The following is a 21,518-nucleotide window of genomic DNA, read 5'->3' on the forward strand; positions in this document are numbered from 1 at the left end:
TGGATTTGGTGCACGGCAATGGAAGGGCAGGGTGGCATTATATTGTTAATTCAAGTCACAAATTTGGCAATGTATGCACTTGGTGACCGGGAAATGGCAAACTATCTTCAGTCAAATTAAATGTGTCAAGTGCACCGGAAGTGCTGTTACGCAGAGGAAAGACTTCCCTACAGTTTGGATTCCTCGTTTCACTTTCGTGCTTTCAGCGCTCGTTGGAACTGCGTGAGCAAACCACTCCTACTTACCGAGACGTGTATAAAAACAAGCTTCTACTGTGACAAGACCATAAAGACCAAGAAGAAAACAAACCACGACTACATGCTGAACCCGAGAAGATGGAGTAATGAGGCTCAAGCCTCGGTATCCAAAAAATCACCGCTGATGGATAAAAATCTATCAGCAAGAAGAAGAACAAGCGAGCACAGACATCGAGTGCATGTGAGTGCTGTTATGCGGAGGAAAGACTTCCCTAGAGTTTGGATCCCTGATTTCACTTACGTGCTTTTGGCGCTTGTTGGAACTGGTATGCAACTGACAAATTTAGAACGCTAACCGTTACACATTGGACACAAACATCTTATAGTCTGGATTAGTTTACGGACCACTATTAACAGTTTATTTTTCCTTTGCACTGGAGCGTGAGCAAGCCGCTCCTACTTACTCAGGCGTGTATAAAAACAAGCTCACATGCGCACACATCGAGTGCACAGTGAGTACTGTTACGCTGTTTCGCGGTACATTAGTGCTAGGTGCCCTCACGCTGGTTACTGGTCAAATCTGTCCCTCGACTTACCCGACAAAGATTGCTCATTACGGATTCTCAATTCTTTGATTCTGGTTTCTTCCTCGTAATTGAGGACATGGCTGCTTATACTCCGACATCAAACATGCCTTCGAAAACAGCAAATGCGATCTTCCGAGCGAATCTCGCAACACCACCTTCTGTAATTAAAGGTATTGTTCCTTTAGTAAAATCTTCCATGGCAAATCAATCGTGCATTCAAATGAAGCGCTCTAAGTCAACAGGGCCTGACATACAGCATTTTTGCCGCACGGCTAAGAGCGGCCCGATTACTTTCCCCAAGTAAGATTCTGCAAGTCCTGTCTGCTCTCTCTTCATCAGTTACAGGGCTACATGCTCCCAAGTGTATCAGAGGTACCTGTACCTTTAAAGAGGTCTATGATGCAACCCATATCAGACACTGCTATATTAGCTTGTGTTTCACCCCTGACGATTGACCAGGAATCAGATTTATTTGCCACCCCTGAAGCGGTATCACCAGCTGGCATCCATGACTTTTGTGCACCAGTCATTCATACAGTTGATTCCTCTTCAATCCCTTTATTATATTCACAGGTCGTTTGCGCGGCTCCCCCTTTGCATATCAGTCCTGTTTCCTGCCTGCATCCTTTCCCATTAGACTCAGTGCAATTGAAACCACATCCTAGTTATTTGCCGCTTTCTCCCATACTGAGTATCGATACTGTTCTTGAGACGCAGGGTGATATTGATGTAAGAAATTTTCTCATGAACTTATTAAACTCACCGATATTATATTCGGAAACGGGAAATCAAATGGTGGCAAACTCTTCCTTTTCATCCACATCAGCAAGTTTTGCAAAACCAACTCTGCATCCATCTTTTGGTTTTACTCATCCATCACACTTGTTGCATGAATCTATGTTATCTGCTATCAATACAAGTATGTATAGCCTTGTTAAATTACATGAGCATATGGACAAGAAATGTGATCATCACAATATGATTTTGTCCCGACTAATGGCAAAAATTAACTGGGTGGCTGCGGAAATAATGTATCGTCCAGGTCACTCTATTACGCAACAACCTTTAAACCCTACTCCACCTTTAGAGATTCAGAATGATAATGACTTGAACTCAGTTACTGAAGTTGAGGAAGGCTTCCTGTAAATTGAACAAGAGGAGGGCATACAATCACCATCTGGTGCTTCTGAGATAATTATTATGGCTACTAATGTTCCACCCAATCATGTAGATCAGTCTCACTTGCTTATTGAGTCACAACCCATAGAAGAGGTAGTGGTTCCACAAGTCTTTGACTTCTTCCACCCAATTCCACTTGGGAGGAAAGCCAAAAAAGCAAAATATCATCACTCGGGTGAAAAACCCTAAAAAAGAAAATCAAAGAAGCAATCCATGGCAAAGAAATCATTAAATCGCAGAACCAAAAGTGTTATTAATGAGATGACAACCCCATTGAGATTGCTTCCACCTATAATAACGGACCTTAAAAATGACAAACCTTGCAATATGGTATTGTTCCCTATCCTGTTAGAATCATTTGAAATGGTCTCCACTAGGCCCAAGATCTTAACTTCTCACCCTCCTCCAACATCTCTGGTTAGAAGCAGGCCATATGGTGATACTAGAATGAGTGAAATGGATAGTAATAATACAGAACAGGTAGAGAAAGAAATCATTAATTTCTCGACGTGTTCCATTACATCCTTGCTTCAACTTTAACTATCGAACAAAAGAGGTATTTAATACACCAAGGACCCATTCCAACCAAAAGGCAGCTAGTAAAAGAGTCACTAACTCAACAGCCTGTGCTTCAAGCGTCTGAACAAGTGACACTCGAAGAAAGACATTCTTCTCTGCCTAGTACAAAGTCAAAGTTACATTCTATTGCGGTGTACACCAGTTTATACTGACCATGGTGGACAGCCATAGAAGGGATCCATACCCAAACCGCAGCGCAATATTGACTGCTGTTCAAACTATTGAAAATCTCTAATATATTTGCTCAAGTGACATTGAGTCAATTAAATATACAAATAGCCCGAAGTATGATACAGTTAAATTAATGATACCTTCTAACGTTGTTGCTGATTTGTTGTGGCATTCTAAAAATGACCTCATGCAAGTAGGATTTCTGCTATGCAGGCATAATATAAAACTTCCTGCCAAAGCACATACTACTACAACAAAAAGCACCCATTATAAATCTCAGGTAAAGCATGGTCATAAGACATCAACTTCAAATCGACAGACAAAAATGTGTGGTAAAGAATCGTCATTCCAGCCCCATAAAATTCAATACAGTAGTAATCTGGATGTTTCGAGTCGCACAATCTATTCGAAATCCAGTTCCCCCTCACCACCACAGTCTAAATGGTCTTGGCTTACGAAAGCCATTGCCCAAGGTAACTCAAATAATGATAATTAACGCCAAACATCTCAAAATCCATTGTCAATGGCCATTTGGAATACGAGAGGCTTTTCTCACTTGCTATGTTACAAGAATAGCAAATTAGCCTCTTACGATATAGTAGTTCTCAAAGAGACATGGATGACGAGTCAACCAATTTAGCCAGGTTACCAGATAGCGTGGATTTCGGCTTTCAAGCAAAAGAAAGGCTGACCTGCTGCTGGTCTACTCACTGCAATAAAAGTAGACTCTGGCATTTCCCTTAAACCTTGGGCTTCCCCTTACCCAGGTTTCCAACTGACTATGCTAACTACATCTAATAGCTACCATCCGCTGTACCCTCAAGCTACTGTGGTAAACATATACTGGAATCCAATTGCCACAGGTGACCACAAATTCTTTAAGCATCTAGAAAAGGTTCTATACCAAATTATACTGAATTCTTATTCAACTGTAACCTTAATAGTAGGTGATTTAAATATCAAATGCATTCCCATTGAGACCAAGCCATTATCACAGCGGGCAGCGAGGTGGACTGCACTAATGGAGACTCGCAACTTCACCATCTTGAATGTCTCTGGGGACACTCCACTGGCGCTTACTTGGTCTAGAGGGTCATCTATGGCTATTATAGACTATGCTTACGTTTAAAGAAATGCTGTGAACAGAATGCAGTCTTTTACAATTATTCCCTCGGATGCAAGTGATCACAACATTTTAGAGATAAAATGGATCCCTCATGCTGCAATAGTAAGTACAGTATTTAAGGGTAATATGGAATTGACCACTGGTAGATTTCCAAAATTACAACGCCTGAAATTCACTCTTGCCACATGAGTAAATGTAATTTTCCATGCCAAATTGGTTTTAATATGTGGATGCTTTGATTATAATTAATGAGAACACTTTAATTTTTAATCTTCCGAATTTTAAACATCAATATCCTTATAACTTAGCCATCCACGCTTTGAAAGTTGCATTACGATAGGATTTAAGACGGTGCACGAATATGAATAACCCTAAAATAATTGCCAACATTCATTCACGTTATAGAAACACAATTCGACAAATCCAAAATAACCAGAGATAAGTAGATAATGAACGCATGTTAATGGCAATAATAAGCAAATCAACTGGTCAAATATGGAACCTTTTGAAAGAAGATCCATTGTCTACTACAGATTCCCTGCTCTTGAATTCAGTGAGTGAGGAGGCATGGGTCTTGCACTTTACTGCACTGTTTGCAAGATCTCCGTCCCATAACAAACCCTTATTAATTCCGAAGACTGATTTATGCTGTCTTAAATTTGATCACACAGACATTATGCTGCTTATCAAGAACCTAAGCAGCTCGCAAGTTCCAGGTCCAGCCGGCCTATCTAATGCCATCCTAAAAAAACATCCTCATGAATGGGCTCAGGAGCTAGAAATCATTTTCAAGAACATGCGCAATACTCGCTTCATTCCCAAAACATGGAAGGAATCCATAATCATACCTATTTTTAAAAAGGGCAATCGGGCAGTGCCAGGCAACTATCGCCCCATAGCACTTTTAGATATTCCTGGAAAAAAATGTGCAAGGATAATTCTAAAAGATTTACTGAAATGGTTGCAACAAGAGGATTTATTTGATTGTCATCAGTCAGGGTTTGTCAAGGGAATAGGTACACCCTTGAACCTTCTTATTTTATATACAATCAAAGAACAAGCTTGTAACTCAAAACAACCAATATATTTAGCCTTCATTGATTTTAAACAGGCATTTGATTCAGTTTCTCGTGAGCGGCTGTGGTTGAAATGGATACAAGCAGGCTGCCCATCTTATATTTTATATCTAATTCACCAATTTTATACAGGCCCTTCCATTTTAGTTAAATTAACAAGAAATGGTTTATTAACAACGGCAATTCCAACAATGCCTGGTCTTAAACAAGGATGTATTTTAGCATCAATTCTCTTTAATTTTTATATTAATGATATTAACCTTGTTTTAAACCAGACTTGTTCTTTTTCCACCAAAAATCGGTAAGGACCATGTGTCATGGCTACTTTATGCTGATGACTTAGTTTTATTAGACCAAACTCCAATCGGTCTTCAAAGAATATTGTCTGCACTCAAAACTTATGCGAGGGAGATTAATCCAAAAGACATGTGGGAGAGTCTCATATCCCTGTAATCATCTTTTTTTAAATAGAAGGTCGTACCAGTAATTATATATGGTGCCCAATGCAAACAACCAAAGAAACATCTGAATTGGGACCGTATAGAAGGTATATACTGGAAGAAGATTTTATCTTTGTCAAAGAGCACGCCAATAGTCATTTTACGATACAAACTGGGTTTGGTCTCTTTGGCCACGATGGTAGCATGGCAAGCACTAGTTCTATATAGAAAATGCCTAAGTAATCCAACCAAGGCTAAAACATTGCTGCCATTGCTATCTTCATCTTTGAATGGCCAACCCTCCAGTCCGCTATATGAAGGGGAACTATATTTTAAACAACATCTGACAAATGTGATATTTCCCTTCAAACTTTGATTGAAAACCCAGACAAAGCAAAATCGAAACTCTGGGCGTGGGACGGGATTATGACCAGGAGCAAATGCTTAAAGTATCCAACCTTTAATAATGGTGATTTTGCTTTAAAATGCATAAACTCGATCCTGCAATACTTGGAAAAATTTCCAGATAGTAGGTTTGTTGCAGTTACAATGAGATTTTGGTTAAATTTAAGGCACACCAAGCTACAGACTGCTGTGCGCTCAAACATCAAATATGGACACCACTTCTCGCTTTTGTAAAACAAAAATCAAAGTGAAACCTTGAAGCATTTAATTGTCTCTTGTCCAGATCCATCACATCAAAGAAAAGACCTGTTTTTTAAACATTTTAGAAATTTAACAGAAGATATTTTATGGACAATAATGTTTAATACAGACTCGGTTTCTTTAAATATTGCTACACTATAGTTCATGCTGGGTTTAAAAATTCATGATGATGCCTTACTGCTTGGATAATTGTATTGTTATTATTTGGCTAGGAATAGTATTTATTGTTCAACTTGTGCTTTGTATAGTGAATTTTGCATTTTTATGCAATCATTTTGTTGTAATAGTATTTATTGTTCAACTCATGTTAAATATAACACATTTTATGCAATATTGTTGTGCTCCATAATTCTTGAAATCTGGTACTGCTTCACTTTTACTGTGTTTCTCTTCCTAATGGCAGCTGTTCAATGCTTGTTTTATCATTTGTTGATGTCTAAAGGTACAGATATTTGAAAAAGTTGCAATTAACAACTGAGATAAATAAAATACATTTTTGTAGAAAATTAAATGCAAGACCTACACTGTATCAGAGGAACACAAGCATCTTGTGGATGGTGGTTCAGTTATGAAAAGTGGTGAGAAAATTCATAGCATTTGGGGGGGGGGGGAGAAATCAGGCACCTGTGAAATCTTGCCGCAGTGGGTCCTTTCCATTCACAAAAGTCCCTAACACCTGGTACACCCCATCCACCAACACCTATAATATCTTTTTCTAATCATTTGTACTTCTTCCATTCTGTGTTTCAGGTGCATAAAAAGTAACTTTTCCCTTTTTTCACAATGCTAAAGTAGCACTGAAAGGGTCTGATTTCTACACCAAAAATGCCAAATTCCATGTTAGTTGCCGAACTCTGCCTATGTTTGTGCAACTATGTATTGACTGTAAGTGCCGGCTTTCTCAGTATCACTGTGGCGAGTTAGCCAGTTTAAATGTTTGTTTTGGATCTTCCCATGCCTCCCGGTTTCCAGTTACCTTCTTCATCGGAAAACCTCTCTCTCTGCTTCTTATAGATTTACACTTCGGCTTTACGTCTCCACCACATGGATCTTCCGCTTTCCATGGCTCCCTCCCATCTACTCTTTTTTCGTCTGCTAGTTGACTCTGTAGGGCAATGGGGAGCTGTGCAGTTTACTGCGGCTGCCCACTGGCGGTATCAGCGCTGTTGTATGGGCCTGCTGCCCACCACAATTCAACTGTGGTCGCGCTACCACCACGTCTCAAGCCTCCTTCAGCTTGCACCTTCTCAAGCTCTCGGCTTTGTAAGCTCTGGTTGGCTTAATTCTCAGCCTCAAGCTACGCTGGCTTCTCGGCGTTCTCCTTGCTAAACTCCCAGCAAGTTTGTATCTTGCGGGCTCCGCGCCCCGTTGTGGTTCCACCTCAACTCAGTGTCACATAACCAGGCAACCTCCAATGCTTGGCAACTACTTCTCTCGTTTCTCGTCCTTCTGGCTTTATGTCTGGCGAGTCTTCATATTTCAATCCACTCGTCTCAGTGGAGTGGATACTTTGACTTAAAGAGACCATATATTTTCCTTCCAAATAACAGCATCTGTTAGATTTTTCCTCGTCCAAGTTTTGATAGCAGGGTTTGAAATTGAGGGGAGCTGGGAGCTATTTAGCACCTGCTTGAGGCATAGAAGAGCCTGGTTAGCACCAAAAAGCCACCAGGAGCTACTTAGGCTCCTAAGGCCAACTGACGTTGAAAAAAATAGGGGTCATAAATAATGGACAAAATGATGTGTTTGCATCTTACGTGGAAGTTAGATTTGAAGAAAGAAATGTACTAGCTCCTGGTTCACGAGTAGTAGCTCCTGGTCAATGGTTAATGCTGGATACCCAGGAGCTGCTTTTAGCTCCTGCTTATGAAATCTTAAATTCAATCCCTGGATAGATGTTATGGCTTGACAGTACCAAATATGCCATCATGTTTTCTGGTGTAGGGAGTTCCTCACAGGAATGGGAGTCCTTGTCCCAAAAAGGGCGAGTCTCTCAGTGAGGTCCCACTTGCCTCGACCCGTAGGGAGGGTGTTCTGGGGTGGGCTCTCCTCCCTAGCTTCACAGAGGGGAAGACTGAGGCATCACTCTTGGGAAGAAGGAGCAAATTCCCTCAATTCTCCACAGTATTCAAAATCTGTAAAGGCAAAACTGTTACCTTCAAAGGAATCATGGTGCTAGAAAAACTAATATTGCAACATGAGTCAATAATCTGTAGGACAAAACATAAGTTTGTCATACCTTCACTTACGGAAAGAAGAAACACATTTTTAAAACTTCTTAACTGCTTAATTGTGCAGGACGGCGCCCTCCACATCATGTGCAAGCCCTATCACACAGGACTGCGGCTGGCCACAGTAACAAATTTAAAGTGAAAATGTTGGTGTCCAGATAAATACTCTCTAGACGGCTGCTCATGCGGACCATAGGCGCATATGTTATGTCAGGAGGCTTTCTAATACTACACCAGTCACCACTACAGCCGTCAATCAGCGCTAAGGCTTGTACAGATGGTGGTGTACTGCGCCCTCGCCCTGCGTAACTGTGGTATGTGACTCAATAGAAAATGGCACTGGAAAATGAGAAAGGTAAAGGAAGAATAATTTAGATTCACAGAATAGGTTTGTACAGATAGAAGGAACTGAGGCATTGCGTTTCCCAAACACACATTAAACGTTAAGGGACTAGCAATCTCCCAGGGATGGACTACCTGCTTCATATGGGTTACCTTTACATAAAGTTTCACACCTCTATAAGGATCTTGAGATCTCCTTTGTTCACCCTTAGGTGAAATAATAGGAAGCAGGTCCCCAAAAGAAAATAGATTAATCTTCCCGGAACAGCATTTGGATTAGGGCAGCCAAGATTTCTAGCTCTGCCCAGTTGCAAAATGAGGGGTACAACTTGCTAATGAAATTGTAGCGCTCCGCCCCCTATTCCCCGTCCATCTCCAAAAGATTGATCCCTCCTCCCTTCCTTTCCATTGGGGCTGCCTCATGGCCGAAGGCTCCCTTTGCAGCTCTTGTAGTTCTGTTGTATGGTAGAGCTTTTTTGGACAGAGGTTCTAGCCCAAAGATATTACATTAGTCTTGCAGGCCCTGCACTGGCTCCCTGTCAGAAACCTAATCATCTTCAAGAGCATGTGCCTGGTTCACATGAGTCTTTTCCCGATTCCAATCCGCTTACCTCAGAATTAATTTATATGTCCCTTTGTGGACTTTAAGATCCAACGTGGACAGAAAACTGTCTATTCCCATGCATCTGAAAGAAAGACAAGGCAGCCGTACCTTCACAGTTCTGGCCTCCATACTCTGGAACACCCACCCAGCTGCACTTCCGAAAGAGATAAATCAGGTGACCTTCCGGAAGCAACTTAAACCATATCTCTTTTACCTTGGATACCTTCGCACCACACTATACCCCATTCCCTTACTTCACGTTCTGCTTAGTGCCTTTCCTAGCCTGTATAGCACCGAGACACCTTTGGGTATTTGATGCACTTTATAAAACTTTGATAACATAACATCCAAGAATAATTGTCTAGCGCATGTACAGATACCTTATATAAACCATCAGGCACTCTGACCAAGCTAGTAACCCACGTGCCTTTGGCCACAAGGCTGACTATTGCTCAATAATGGAAATCCCCAACTGCACCTCCATTTCAGGTTTGTTTAGCTGAACTAGGAAATGACCGGGCAATGGATAATCTCAAGCCATCTCTGAAGGGGAAACTTAAAGACGTGTCACCTTGGCTTCATTTTATTGAATTTACTCAGCAATCCAAAGATCAATGTTGCTTCATATAACCAAGCTGCTGAAGTCCTTTCCATTGGCAGGACACTTTCACTTTCCAAGAGTCTTCCTTTATGTGAAATTTCTGCAATTCTAACATTAAAGCTTAGGATTTTATTGTCTATGTCGCCCCTAAATGTTAAAATCACAAATATATTAATCACAGTGAAAGAAAAACTAGTATGTCTGTTTGTATTGTGTAATATTCAACACTTCTTTGTCTTTTGATCGCTATGTAAATCATATTTCAATAAAGATTTTCTTTCTCCATAAAAAGTATGTTGTAAAGAAACCTGGCTCTACAAGGAACACTGTTGCTTTCATTCAAGGGACATGCTTCTCTTCAACAGCATGGATAGTCAACAATAACATTGTTATATACATGCAATTTCAAACAGAGGACTAATGTCCAGCTGTTGCTTTACAAGAAAATGTTCTGCACATTTCATTAAAATGGAGTCAAATAATAATTAACCTAAAAGGTCCTTGTTTACCTGTAATGCGCTGTCCCCAATCGCCATGTGAATTTCTCTCAATGTTTGATAGCTCTCCAACAAATGATCTCCACATATTATGTCCACCTGCAAATAAAGGGAACATTGCAATGAAAGTTCCATCTGCCATTTGAATATTTCCATACATTAAAGCCACTGGACAATTTTCAAGGGTAAACTAAGGGTTAAGCCTACTCATTTCTACCCTGCCCACTGTAGAGGAAAAAATAAGTTTGCACTTTACACATTGTGCACGACTGAAATACAAATGAAGACTATATTTTATAAAGGATCAATATTTTAAAGGACAGCCTCCGAATGGCTGTAAGTAGCAATGTTCGAAAGTACGACCAATCCAGCTTCTGTGGGCTATTTTTGTGTGACAATATGGCCAAGGTGATAATATAATGCACTGAACAGCAGGTAGTTTTGGACAATGATCTTGCTCCAATGTGCTTTAAAGTGTTCAACATTTAAATAAAAAATTGCCAAATAAGTATAAAGAGTGGGGCACTACTCAAACAATTTGTGTCAAAAAGTAAAGTGATTGCAGGTCCTTTTATAAGCGCTACACAGGTATACTTTGCATACCAGTCTGACTTTGTTACCTACCTCTGATAATGTGCTTTCTGGTGGATCTGTGTTCCTCATTGTGAAAAGATTTTGGTTCAAACTAATACAAAAACTTTTTACACCCACCAAAGGGCGCCTCGTAGACTAAGTTACGGCTTCATGTGTTTTCTATTATTCTGAGGGGCTCTTCGAGGGACTGGTCGCTGGTTGGTGGCATAGCTTCAATGTTGAAGGGGGTAAGACGCGAGCAAGGCTCTCCTTTGTGAATATGGAGACGCCCAGTAAGACCAGGCTATGGTAGTCACTGCCCACCATGAAAACAATGGAGATGCAGTGGCAGATTTTGCAGCGTCGAGTCAGAGGCGAGTTGCTCCACAGACCTCAGTTCACATGACAGTCCTTTATGAACAGATGAAGTTGGGCTTTGAATCCATCTCCGGAAAGCTGGACAACCTGGTTTATAAGGTGGATCTGATGCAACAAAGAATTGAGCAGAGTGGGAGGATCTCCGAAGCTGAACATCACATTGGAACATTGGGGGATACAAATTCAAAAATGTGTCGAGCTTTTTCATCATTGCTGCAAGAGGTTGCAGGGGTGAAGGCTAGGTACGAGACGCCTGATCCTGCTTGATCCAAGTGTTGGCTGATCTGCCTCTTTTTCAACAATTTTTTTTTGAAAGGGCTAATAGGGTGTCTCTCGCAAGTGCAGAGGCCGGGCCATTTTCCCAGACCAGCAATTGTTCGACTCTACTACAGGGATAGAGATGTCATCTTAACTGAAGGCGAGAGAGATGGGGGACCTGCATTACCAGGAGTCTAGGATTTCAATTTACACCACTTACTTGACTTTACACCAGCAGTGCAGAAAGCCTGCATTAACTTTGTGGCAGTAAAACGTCAGTTGCGTGAGTGAGGGCTGCAATATGCCATGCTGTACCCCTCTAAATTAAGAGTTATTCAAGACAATAAGACATATTTCTTTTACAAATTCAGCAGAGGTGCGGTCCTTCGGAGTCCCTCCCTAAAGGATGAATATGTACACATACGTGCTCAGCCTGTGTTCTTGTTTTTTCTTTCGTTTTTGCTGGGCCCTGTGAGTCTGTGTGACTCCATCATGGTGGCTTTGAGCCTGGGTTTCTGGGTTGTGCTTGAATTTTATCCTTTGTGCGAGACCAGTGGTGTGTAGATGGTATTATGCAATATGTAGGAATGTAACAAATTTGTATATACTTGTTCTTTAAGGTGGTGTGAAGTGGGCCAGCCGGCCACCCCCTCAATCCCTCTTATATGTGGTTTGGGTGGCTGGAGCGTGGGTCCTGGTGTCCTTGGGATGTTTCCCTTTTGTGTTGGGAGGCAGTTGGATATGAGGATAGGGGGGGGATTTCACTGCATGTTTTGGGATGGCCGTTGTGAGGAGTCAGAAATTAAAGCGGTACACCATTTTCATGTTTTTGGTTAAACACTTTCGTTTAAATGAAAATGGGTTGGGAAAATGCCTCTCTGACCCTATTCTAAAGAGAAGTTTCCCTACCTAAAAATCCCCAAAAGGATCTGTTTGTTTTAGGATGTCAATAACTGAAAAGCCGTCCTTGTGTCCAAAATGTCCTATTCTGATCCTCACACTACAAACAAAACAATAACGTGAGAAATTAAATGTCTTCAACCTGATATTGGCAAAAAGTGTTCACAACTGAAAATTAGACTAGCTCCAACAAAAATGTTCTCCAAGGTGAAATACCTTGGATCCAGAGGGTGGTTCCCTTCCCCCCTCGATTCTTAAATGGAATGTCAATGTTTCTTTTACCAACAGTTCCTTTGTGTCTCTCCTTGATTTACAATGTTCCTGTTAGGCAACAAGCTCTGTAAATGTCCTTCTTTAACACAAGTGTCCTCTTTGTCTAGAAAACCCTGTTCTTCTTTAGCATTTCTTGTAGCTTTGCAAATCGACTGGTATACTCCCCTGCCAGGACTTCTTATGTGTTTCACAGTTCCTCTGTATCACCAAAACAGCATATATCTTTCTTGGCTCTGTATGTCGGTCTGTGGTAATGTTCGTTCAAACTTTGCCCCACATTTGCATTTCGTGCATCCATATCGTATTGGGGCTTGCATCTGTACTTTGCCTTTTCTGCATTCAAACAATCTTCTTGTAGTTCCTGTACTAGCAAATCTCATACCATTCAAATTGTCATTTGTGCGGTTGCCGTATCACCCCAGAGTCCCCACTTGCTTTGGGTTGACTCGCCGGTTCTCTGCAGCATCTTTGGTCCTGTTTGCGCTTCTGTGGCGTGGCTCTGCTACTTGATTCCTACTTTGTATTGTGCAGATGTCCAACCAGCTTCCTTCGCAGCTCTGCGGTCACACGCCTGCTTCCCTTCAGGTCCCGGTATGGAGAACACTGCCTCTTCGAGTAGCTGAGCATCCAGGATCTCTCTTGCGGTCCCCGGCATCTCTACAGCACGTCCTGCTCACCCACTGCGTTTCTCCTGTCTCAGCAGCCTCCTTTGCTCCGCCTCACTGGTACGTGTCCCCCATGCTTGAAAGCCTCTGCATAGGAACCAACGTCTCTCCTGCACTGCCATCCTCAGTAGTGTGGTTTCCATCTTTCACTGTACAGTGCACAGGTGATTATGTAGAACTAGTCTACATATTGAGCTTCGGGCTTCTATTATGTTGTACCAACTCATCTTCCCCGTCTTGGTACTTAGGTGATAATGGGAGTCAGAGTCCCTTGGTGTCATTGGACACACAGCGTTCAGATAGTTTTCCTCAGTGATTTTAATGAGAGAACAGGTTCACATTAAGGTACATCGGAAGCAAAAAGGGTTTTGTTGGAGCTCTGTGCGTTTAAGTCATATGTGGGGGTTTGACCTAAATAATATTTGGAAGAGGTTTCCTCTCCTAGGGGGGGGGGACAACCAGCTGACAATAGGCCATTAAGGGCTTGCGCACTAGAGGGTCTTCCGCATGGGGAAGGGTAGGATACTGCATCGCGTCCAATGAAGTCATGACAACTCCCCGGTAGTTGTCTCCTCCCATGTGATCTTCCCTCATATAGCCACCCTCAGGGTCAGGATCAGGTAGCAGCTGCTGTCCCCTAGCCAGATGGGAGGAGGTCACTGCCAGGGAATGCATGAGAACTCCACTGGCTCTATCACACAGTTGGGGTAGGCGGCGAGCCAGATGGGCAGGTTGGGTTTAGGGGTTTCATGGTTAAAATTGGTTCACATTGGAATAGATATGTTAGAGTATACATTTTATTCTTCCATACACGATGTATGGTCATGCATAGACTCTGTCTTGGCCTCCCACTTCGTTAGTACATGTCACCGTAGATAGTTGTCTGCTGCCAAGGACTTTATCAGACCATTCTCTGGTGGTTTGGCAGTTGTCTACGCAGGGTGAGACTATGCAATTACCATTCTGGCATTTCAAAGCGGAAGCACTGCATGATGTGGTGTTTAAGGGGGCCTTTTTGTATAGGATTACGGATTTCTTCAGGCTATATTTAGAGTCAGTCCCGTCTGTAGGTACTGTTTGGGAGACCTTCAAGGTCTACTTACGGGGCAGGTGCATGTCCCTTGAATATGGACTGCTTATGGCAATTAGGCGGTAGGTTGGGCACACTTGAGGGGGAGCTGAAAGAGTTACAAGCAAATACAATTGATCAGAGCCGGACGAGGTAGGTGCCTCTATCAGGTCGGCATTGGCGTTTAAGGGTGCGGTGGACAGGGAGGTGCAGTATTTGGCATTTCCCTTCAGAGCTAGTCGATATGGGGAGGAAGGTAGGCCTGGGCGGTATTTGGCGACTCTTACGACGTGAATGTAATTCTAGAGATATCGTGGCCATTAAGTATGATAAGCGGGAATTGATAGCTGACCCCGGCCTTGTACTGGGGGTGTTTCGCACATTTTACAAATCCTTATACAGTGAGAGGGGTGGGCAGAGCTCAGTGTAACGCTCACCTAACTCCCACGGAGGCGCTGGCCTGGTTCGCGCTGCTGTGACCTCTTCTAAGGTGATACGCAGGGTTCGGAAGATGGACTTGACCGGGCCCCCAAATCTGGCTTGTCTGGCTCGCAGAAGTATCCTTCTGTAGGCGCAAATAGGGGATTAACTGTCTGCGGGGTAATGCAATCAGCCTCCCACTTTCCCCTCTCACCCTCATCGAAACCCTTCTGTGATTCCTCGTAGCGTCTCACCTTAGGGTCTGGAAGGACGAGCTCTCCATCCTGCTTCTGATGCAGGGGCGCGTTGGTATCCAGTTACTTAACTGGATTTTCGGATTGGTGAGAACCAAACTTGCTTGGCTTCCAGGTAAGTATTTTGATAAGAGGTTCCCCTTGTGTCCATGCATTAATGTACTAATGCTAGTGTCTTTTTCCCCATAGGGGCCGGGGTACGGAATGCCGGGGAACAGGCACCGACCCGAGATGAGAGGTGAAATCCTTGTAGAAATCAGGTAAGTCTTTAATGAGCGTTTTTTGGTAATGTCTTTTCATTCGCTCATTAACGCTGATGTCTCTTTTTCCCCTTAGGGGCCGGGGTCCGGAAATGCCAGGATGCGGCGCGGACCCGAAATGAAGAGGGAATGAATCAACAGGTAAGTCTTAACATGGAGATTTAGCTTTCCTTATTCCCTTCTCTCTCTCACCTTTTGTTCTGGTCTTTTTCTCCCTAGGCGCTGGGGCGTGACTGCGAATCCGGATGATCGCTGCTGAACATGGAGGCGCCCAGTAAAGGTGAGTGGAATGCGGCGCTGCAGCGATCGACGCGATGAGCTTTTAAAGCTTTTAAATAAAAGTCTTCCTTTCCAGGATTGTCGGCGAGATGTCTCCGGGATGCGGATTTAGCAGGTAAGGACTTTTCCTTCTTCTGTTCTCTTCTTCTCTTCCTTTGCAGGTGATCCAGGATGCTGGCAGGCGTGGCAGAAGTCAGGATGCAGGAGCAGACACGGTGTGCGTCCAGCTTCTAGATGCAGAACAACGTGAAGCACGTGTGGCTGTTCGGGTGGGGTTTAAATAGCCTTGGAAGAAGTTCCAGGTATGTATCCTTCCTCCAATCAGGTATGTATCCTTCCCCGACCACGCCCGGATGGTAAATTAGTCCCACAGGTAAAGTAGTTCCTTTCAGGCCTCAAGGAGGCCGGGATCCTCCAGCATGGTCTGCATCAGGTAAGTGCACCCAAGCACTTCCATAATGAGCCTGGCGCCATAGGCGCCAGGACACTGTCCAAAGGGCCCCTATCCTTCCTTGGGGACTGGATGTCCGCTTTCGGGGACGCATGGCTTGAACCGGCTCCCCGGGAGCTGGCATCGTGACACTCAGCTGCACTTCGTGAGTTTGTTAGCGAGAAGGACTTGACTTCTTCCAAGCCTTCTGGGTCGGACGGAATTATGGTCGAATTCTATAATGAATTTGTCCCGAATGTGGGAAATCACTTACTACATGCGCTGGCAAGAATCGCTGTTAGGCAGGCTTCCCTCCACTATGAGGGAGGGCATTATATCTTTGCTCCTAAAACCAGACATGAACACCTTGGAGTGCACGTTATATAGGCCCATTTCATTGATCAATTTGGACACCAAGATGTTTTCAAAAGTTCATGCGGATAGGCTTCTTCCCTTTTTATCCTCCCTGGTCCATTTGGACCAGTAAGGCTTCATACTGGGGCGCTACACAGCACTAAACTTGAGATGACATTTTGCAATCCTGGCGCAGATAGATCCAAAGGTGCAGGCCCTAAAACGGTATAAACAACGTGCCAGTTATTATAGTTCAATTAAGCTGTTCACGGTACCTATAACGGTATACCGGTATTCCATTACACCCCTACATGGTATTAATGTGGAAACAGATTTATGCAGGCTAGCACCAGCCGACTCTAAGCATTTACATATATGGAAACGTTTCAGGGACTTCCTGAGATGCAGACAGCCAGAGGAGTAGATGCAGAGAGTATAGGCCGAGAGAGCTGCTGGAATGGATTGCAGATATTCTGATGTTTGTTACAAACTGGTGATATGTTCTATATGTTTGTTGCTTTTATTGCTATAATTTTGGGGGGTATGAACAAACTATTAGTTTTCCTGCTGTCATTTTGATTTATTCAGGCTCAAATGTATTCACATGCTTATCAAACATTGTGGTAGCTGTATCGTTGCCTGTGTCTGATGTGAACCGAATTAAATGAAGATGTTTTTAAAAAGAAGGAAAGGATGCAAAGAAAGGTGCTACATTTAAAAACAAATACCTATGCTTCATCCTGCACACAGCATCTTAAAGACACATGCAAGGAAGCGTTTTCAAATCAGTAGCCAATACACAATAAGAGTATATATGTTCAAATAAAATAAAAAGGCACACACATACATCTTTAGTTACTTGCAATTATTCAGCAACTCTTAATAGAAGGAGAACAGTCCAATATTGAATGAACAACTCAACATCTTATAGAAAAGTAAAAAAAATAAAACGAATTGGGGCCTGCATTGTGTATATTTTCCTTAGAGGACTAGGAATCAGCATTATAACATCAAAGCCTACAGGCATTCACAGCATAAGTCTTTAACATAAGTTTGATTGCAAACATGTTATAATGGCGCCATGTTTAAATTGACAATTGCAACATGGCCAAATGCAACATGGAAAAGATAATTACAACTAACATACTCTGGGAAGCGCTGTGCAATGGTCTGCTCTCCAAGAGATCAGATCCTCCCATTAGCAAGTTCTTCATAGGAGGATAGATTCACACTGTCAGACTTGGGGCCTCATCACAAGTCCGGCGGTAACCCTTAAAAGTGGTGGTAACGGAATTTGCATGGCCAATAGCGCTCCACCGGATCATGAGCCGGCGCACATACCACTGACGGTGAAATCAGACAGTGCTGTTGCAGTCAGCGCTATTAGAGCCGGCCACATGAGGCGCAAACACAGCTGCATCACATGTCCATTGTACAGCAGTATTAGTGTACCATCGAAAACACGGCGCATTTACCTCCAGCTTTTAGCTGGAGGTAAATGAATACAGGTACCTGAAATTAAGCCACAGGTGATACCAATCCACCCCAGAGAGATAAAGCAAACCACTACCACAAACACGGTTTCCAACACCATGCTGCCACTAGCCACTGTGAGGTGGGACAGGACAGCAAGGTGTGCACCGATTCCCAGGGACAGGCCCTCACCCTGGACCCTCACCGACCGCCCGTTGGTCACCTTGTAACGCTTCAACAGGGAGACCCTAACAGAGCTGCTCACCACAATACAGGACGATCTAGGGAGCAGGATCAGCATCCGGACAGCTTGCCCCCACTGCTAAAGCTAGCGTCTGCTCTACAACTCGTTGGAACTGGCACCTTCCAACACTCTGTGGCCATGATGCAGGCCATGGCACAGTACACATTCTGCACAGTGTCGGGCCAGGTGCTTAAAGCCCTCCTGCAGCAAGCGCAACGCCACATCTCACGGTCTAACACCCCAGCCCAGGTCAATGCCATGAAGGCAAAGATCTATGCCATTGCGCAAATGCCAAATGTGATCGCTGCCCTGGACTGTACTCATGTCGCGTTGCTGACCCCTGTGTGACAGGCATGGTATCAAGAGATGAGCCGGACATAAAAGTAGATTTTCAAAAAGCCCTAACCCTAAGGTGGGAATGTTCCCTAACGAAAGGAAAACGAAGGGAAGTTTAAGTCCGACAGTCGAAAGTAAAAATCTGTCTGCATCAAATCCTATGTTTGCAATCACTTCTACAGAACAGGGTTTATGGGATTTGGCCAACTGCAATAGTGTTCAAAGTAAAATTAGGGTAACAATGGAACCATTCCGTAGGTCCCTTCCACAAGTTCAAGGCACTCAGGTAATGTTAAAAAAATAAAGTTAGTGTAACAATGGAGCTCCTCTGCAGCTCCCTTCCCCAAGTTCAAAGCACTACAATTTAGAAAGTTCCACACAGTCTTAGGATTCACTTGGCAATTCAGATTGGCTTGACAAAAGTTCACAATACCTTCTCCTGTCAGGATATTCCTTCCCGCGCCATGAGCCGGAGCCTCCTGATTGTTTTCCACTTCACAAAATGCTTAACTAGCTCAATGTTGCCTCCTGTAAAATTTCACAGTTCAGTTCACTGTACTTTTATGCAGCTCTCTTTTCCACTTAGGGCTCCCGTGGTCGTGGCACAGTTGTCAGACTGCACGGTCCACCCACTACAGGTCGTGCAACCAGGTGCATTACCTGATCAGTGTTTCTTCTGTTCTCCCTGTGGGTCTCTGCTGCCCTCCGGGATCAACCTCCTGCCTGGGGGCCACCCCAATGATTACCTACAATCTTGGTTTAAATGGAAATCCTCTTTTCCTTTACTTTGGGATTTTGCTCCCATTTCAGGTTTCACACAGCTACCCCTTTTCTCACAGGAGCTTCTGAGAGTCTTTCAAGGACGTACACTCTTTTACACTACCACTCCTTTACGTTTTTTCCGACGTCAACAGTTTGTTTCTGCCTACATTTGCTTTTCTTCCATTAAGAGCTTTCATTAGTGTGCCACCTGCACGCGTTCGCTTAAACACACTGTTGAAATAGCAACACTGACTCGCGTACTGGATTTCCTTCATTCAGGGAAACTCACTGGTCACACGACTGCTTCTGCCTGCTCTGGCTTAAACCGCTAAGGTCAGGGTCTCACCCGCTGCCTCTCAGACATTCCTGGGTTCCTTCTTACTGCCCAGGGGAACAAGCAATTCCCTGGATCTTTCAGCAATCGCTTTGCCTCCCACTATCGGATTTTGGCTCCTTGGAGACACGGCTCCCTCGCCACGCTTCCTCCTACCTGCCTTTCTCTGGATGGGGCAGGCGTCACGGCGTCTCTCTCTCTGCTGTCTGGTCCTGGGATACTCCGGCTCAGCTGCGGCTTCCATCCACCCTCCTACTCGTTTCCTCCATTAAGTGCTTGGGTGCTTTTTATATTGTCTTCAATACCTCTACAGGCTGCAGGTGTGCATGATGAAAGTCAATTGCTTTACTCTGCTTGGCCTTGTTAATGGGACATAGAAAATTGAGAGGCTGATGTGCCTTGATCTGCATCTTCTTCATCTCAGTCCTAGAATGTTGTTTCTCATAGGGAGTCAGTACTCCTCTTGATCTCCTCTTCTTCGACCCAGAACTTAAGTGATGTTTGAGGAATAGAGCAGAATGTGCCTGAATACATTCAATGAAGGCTGAGTGGGGTTTGCGTCCATCAAGAAAGGGGGGATACACCATATTCAATATGCACAGCCACAAAGTTTGTCTCTCTTCCCTTTCCTTTAAAATCTCACTATAGAGATACCCGGATCCTCATTGCCATGAAAGAAAACATGATTGATAATAACTGAAAACTGGTGGCCATCAAACTCAAATGCGAAGTCAGATTAGTATGTATTCTGTGCTCGACAGGGGCACTGTATCGTTTGCACATGTTGTCCATGTTTAGGATTATCTACTACGCCAAGACCCCAGGGTATACAGAATGATCTGGCCTGTCCATGAATACGTGAATGTATCAGGACACGCATTTAACACTGGGCAAAATTAGCGTAAATCTGGAGATTGGGGAGGAGTGACAGTTTAGCATTCGCTAGAGTAAGCTCAATTCTGGCAGAACAATAGAGCAGTAGGCACCATGGATTAACAAGACTGGACATAAGCTGTTGACTGAGGTAAGCTGGATAAGATCTGTGGATTGGACATAGAAAAACAGACTGGAGTTTAGAGCTACGGCAGGTTTCGACCTGATGTATGAAAAGCACAGGAAGAGGCAAAACCGATCCAACTGAAGTTAATATGAGCGGGAGAGTGACAGGGTGCGTAGAAGCAAAGGAACAAAGCAAGAGATACGAGCATAGTCAGGTGCAAATAGATCTGGTGAAACAAAGAATTGTACATGAAGAGCACACAAGACAAAACATCATGAAAGAAATGATAGTTGGCTTGCTGCGTGTGTGACCACACCTTAAAACTTGCATAGCGATCGCCAAACAATAGTACAGCAGTTTGGTGTTATCAAAAGAAGGCCTTTAGTATATAAATACATATTTTTGATTTAATACTTGCAACAAAGAAATTATGGATAACAAAAGCACCCATGTCTTGAAATTAAAATATATTTTTACTTCCTTAAATGGGCTGCAAAAGAGCATAAGAACTACTGTTTACTTGTCAGACACATTAAAGCTTTAAAAGTAGTGAGTAAAACAGTCACACCTCAACATCTTATCTGGAGCCCTGCATGCACTCAATATCAGTAGAAAACGTTAGCCCATGATGGTCAAGTCCCATATTTCCAACTAAGCATATTTTCTTATACGGAGGCAAAGGTGACAGTTAATAGATTTTCTATTAAAAACAGAACTGCTGCATCCGCAGACAATGGCAAAAAAAATCAACTCACAATCTTGTAAAATTGCTCTTTGCAAAGTCACAACAGCTTTTTACTACCTTGTCAAGTGAACTATTCAGGGAATCGAAATGAGGCAATTAGTCTTCTTTGCATGTCCCGGAGCTCCAATGCTTCCAAAGAAATTAAATGCAAAGCACATACAAGAAGATGACAGATAAACGGTGAGCGGCTCCTGATATTGGCAATTTCTTCGTGA

General features: G+C 43.2%; 1 protein-coding gene across 3 annotated transcripts in view; it reads right to left on the bottom strand.

Annotated features, from left to right (window-relative positions):
• PCGF6 (polycomb group ring finger 6) overlaps positions 1–21,518 on the bottom strand; it is a 583,658-nt gene that overhangs the window by 159,956 nt on the left and 402,184 nt on the right. For all 3 annotated transcript variants that reach the window (XM_069611699.1, XM_069611698.1, XM_069611700.1), the window contains exon 9: positions 10,309–10,395. In XM_069611699.1, the coding sequence (XP_069467800.1) occupies positions 10,309–10,395 (87 nt within the window). The remainder of the gene's footprint in view (positions 1–10,308; positions 10,396–21,518) is intronic.

Source organism: Ambystoma mexicanum, chromosome 8 (genome assembly GCF_040938575.1).
Source record: "Ambystoma mexicanum isolate Mex_15411 chromosome 8, UKY_AmexF1_1, whole genome shotgun sequence".
NCBI classification, from domain to species: Eukaryota; Metazoa; Chordata; class Amphibia; order Caudata; family Ambystomatidae; genus Ambystoma; species Ambystoma mexicanum.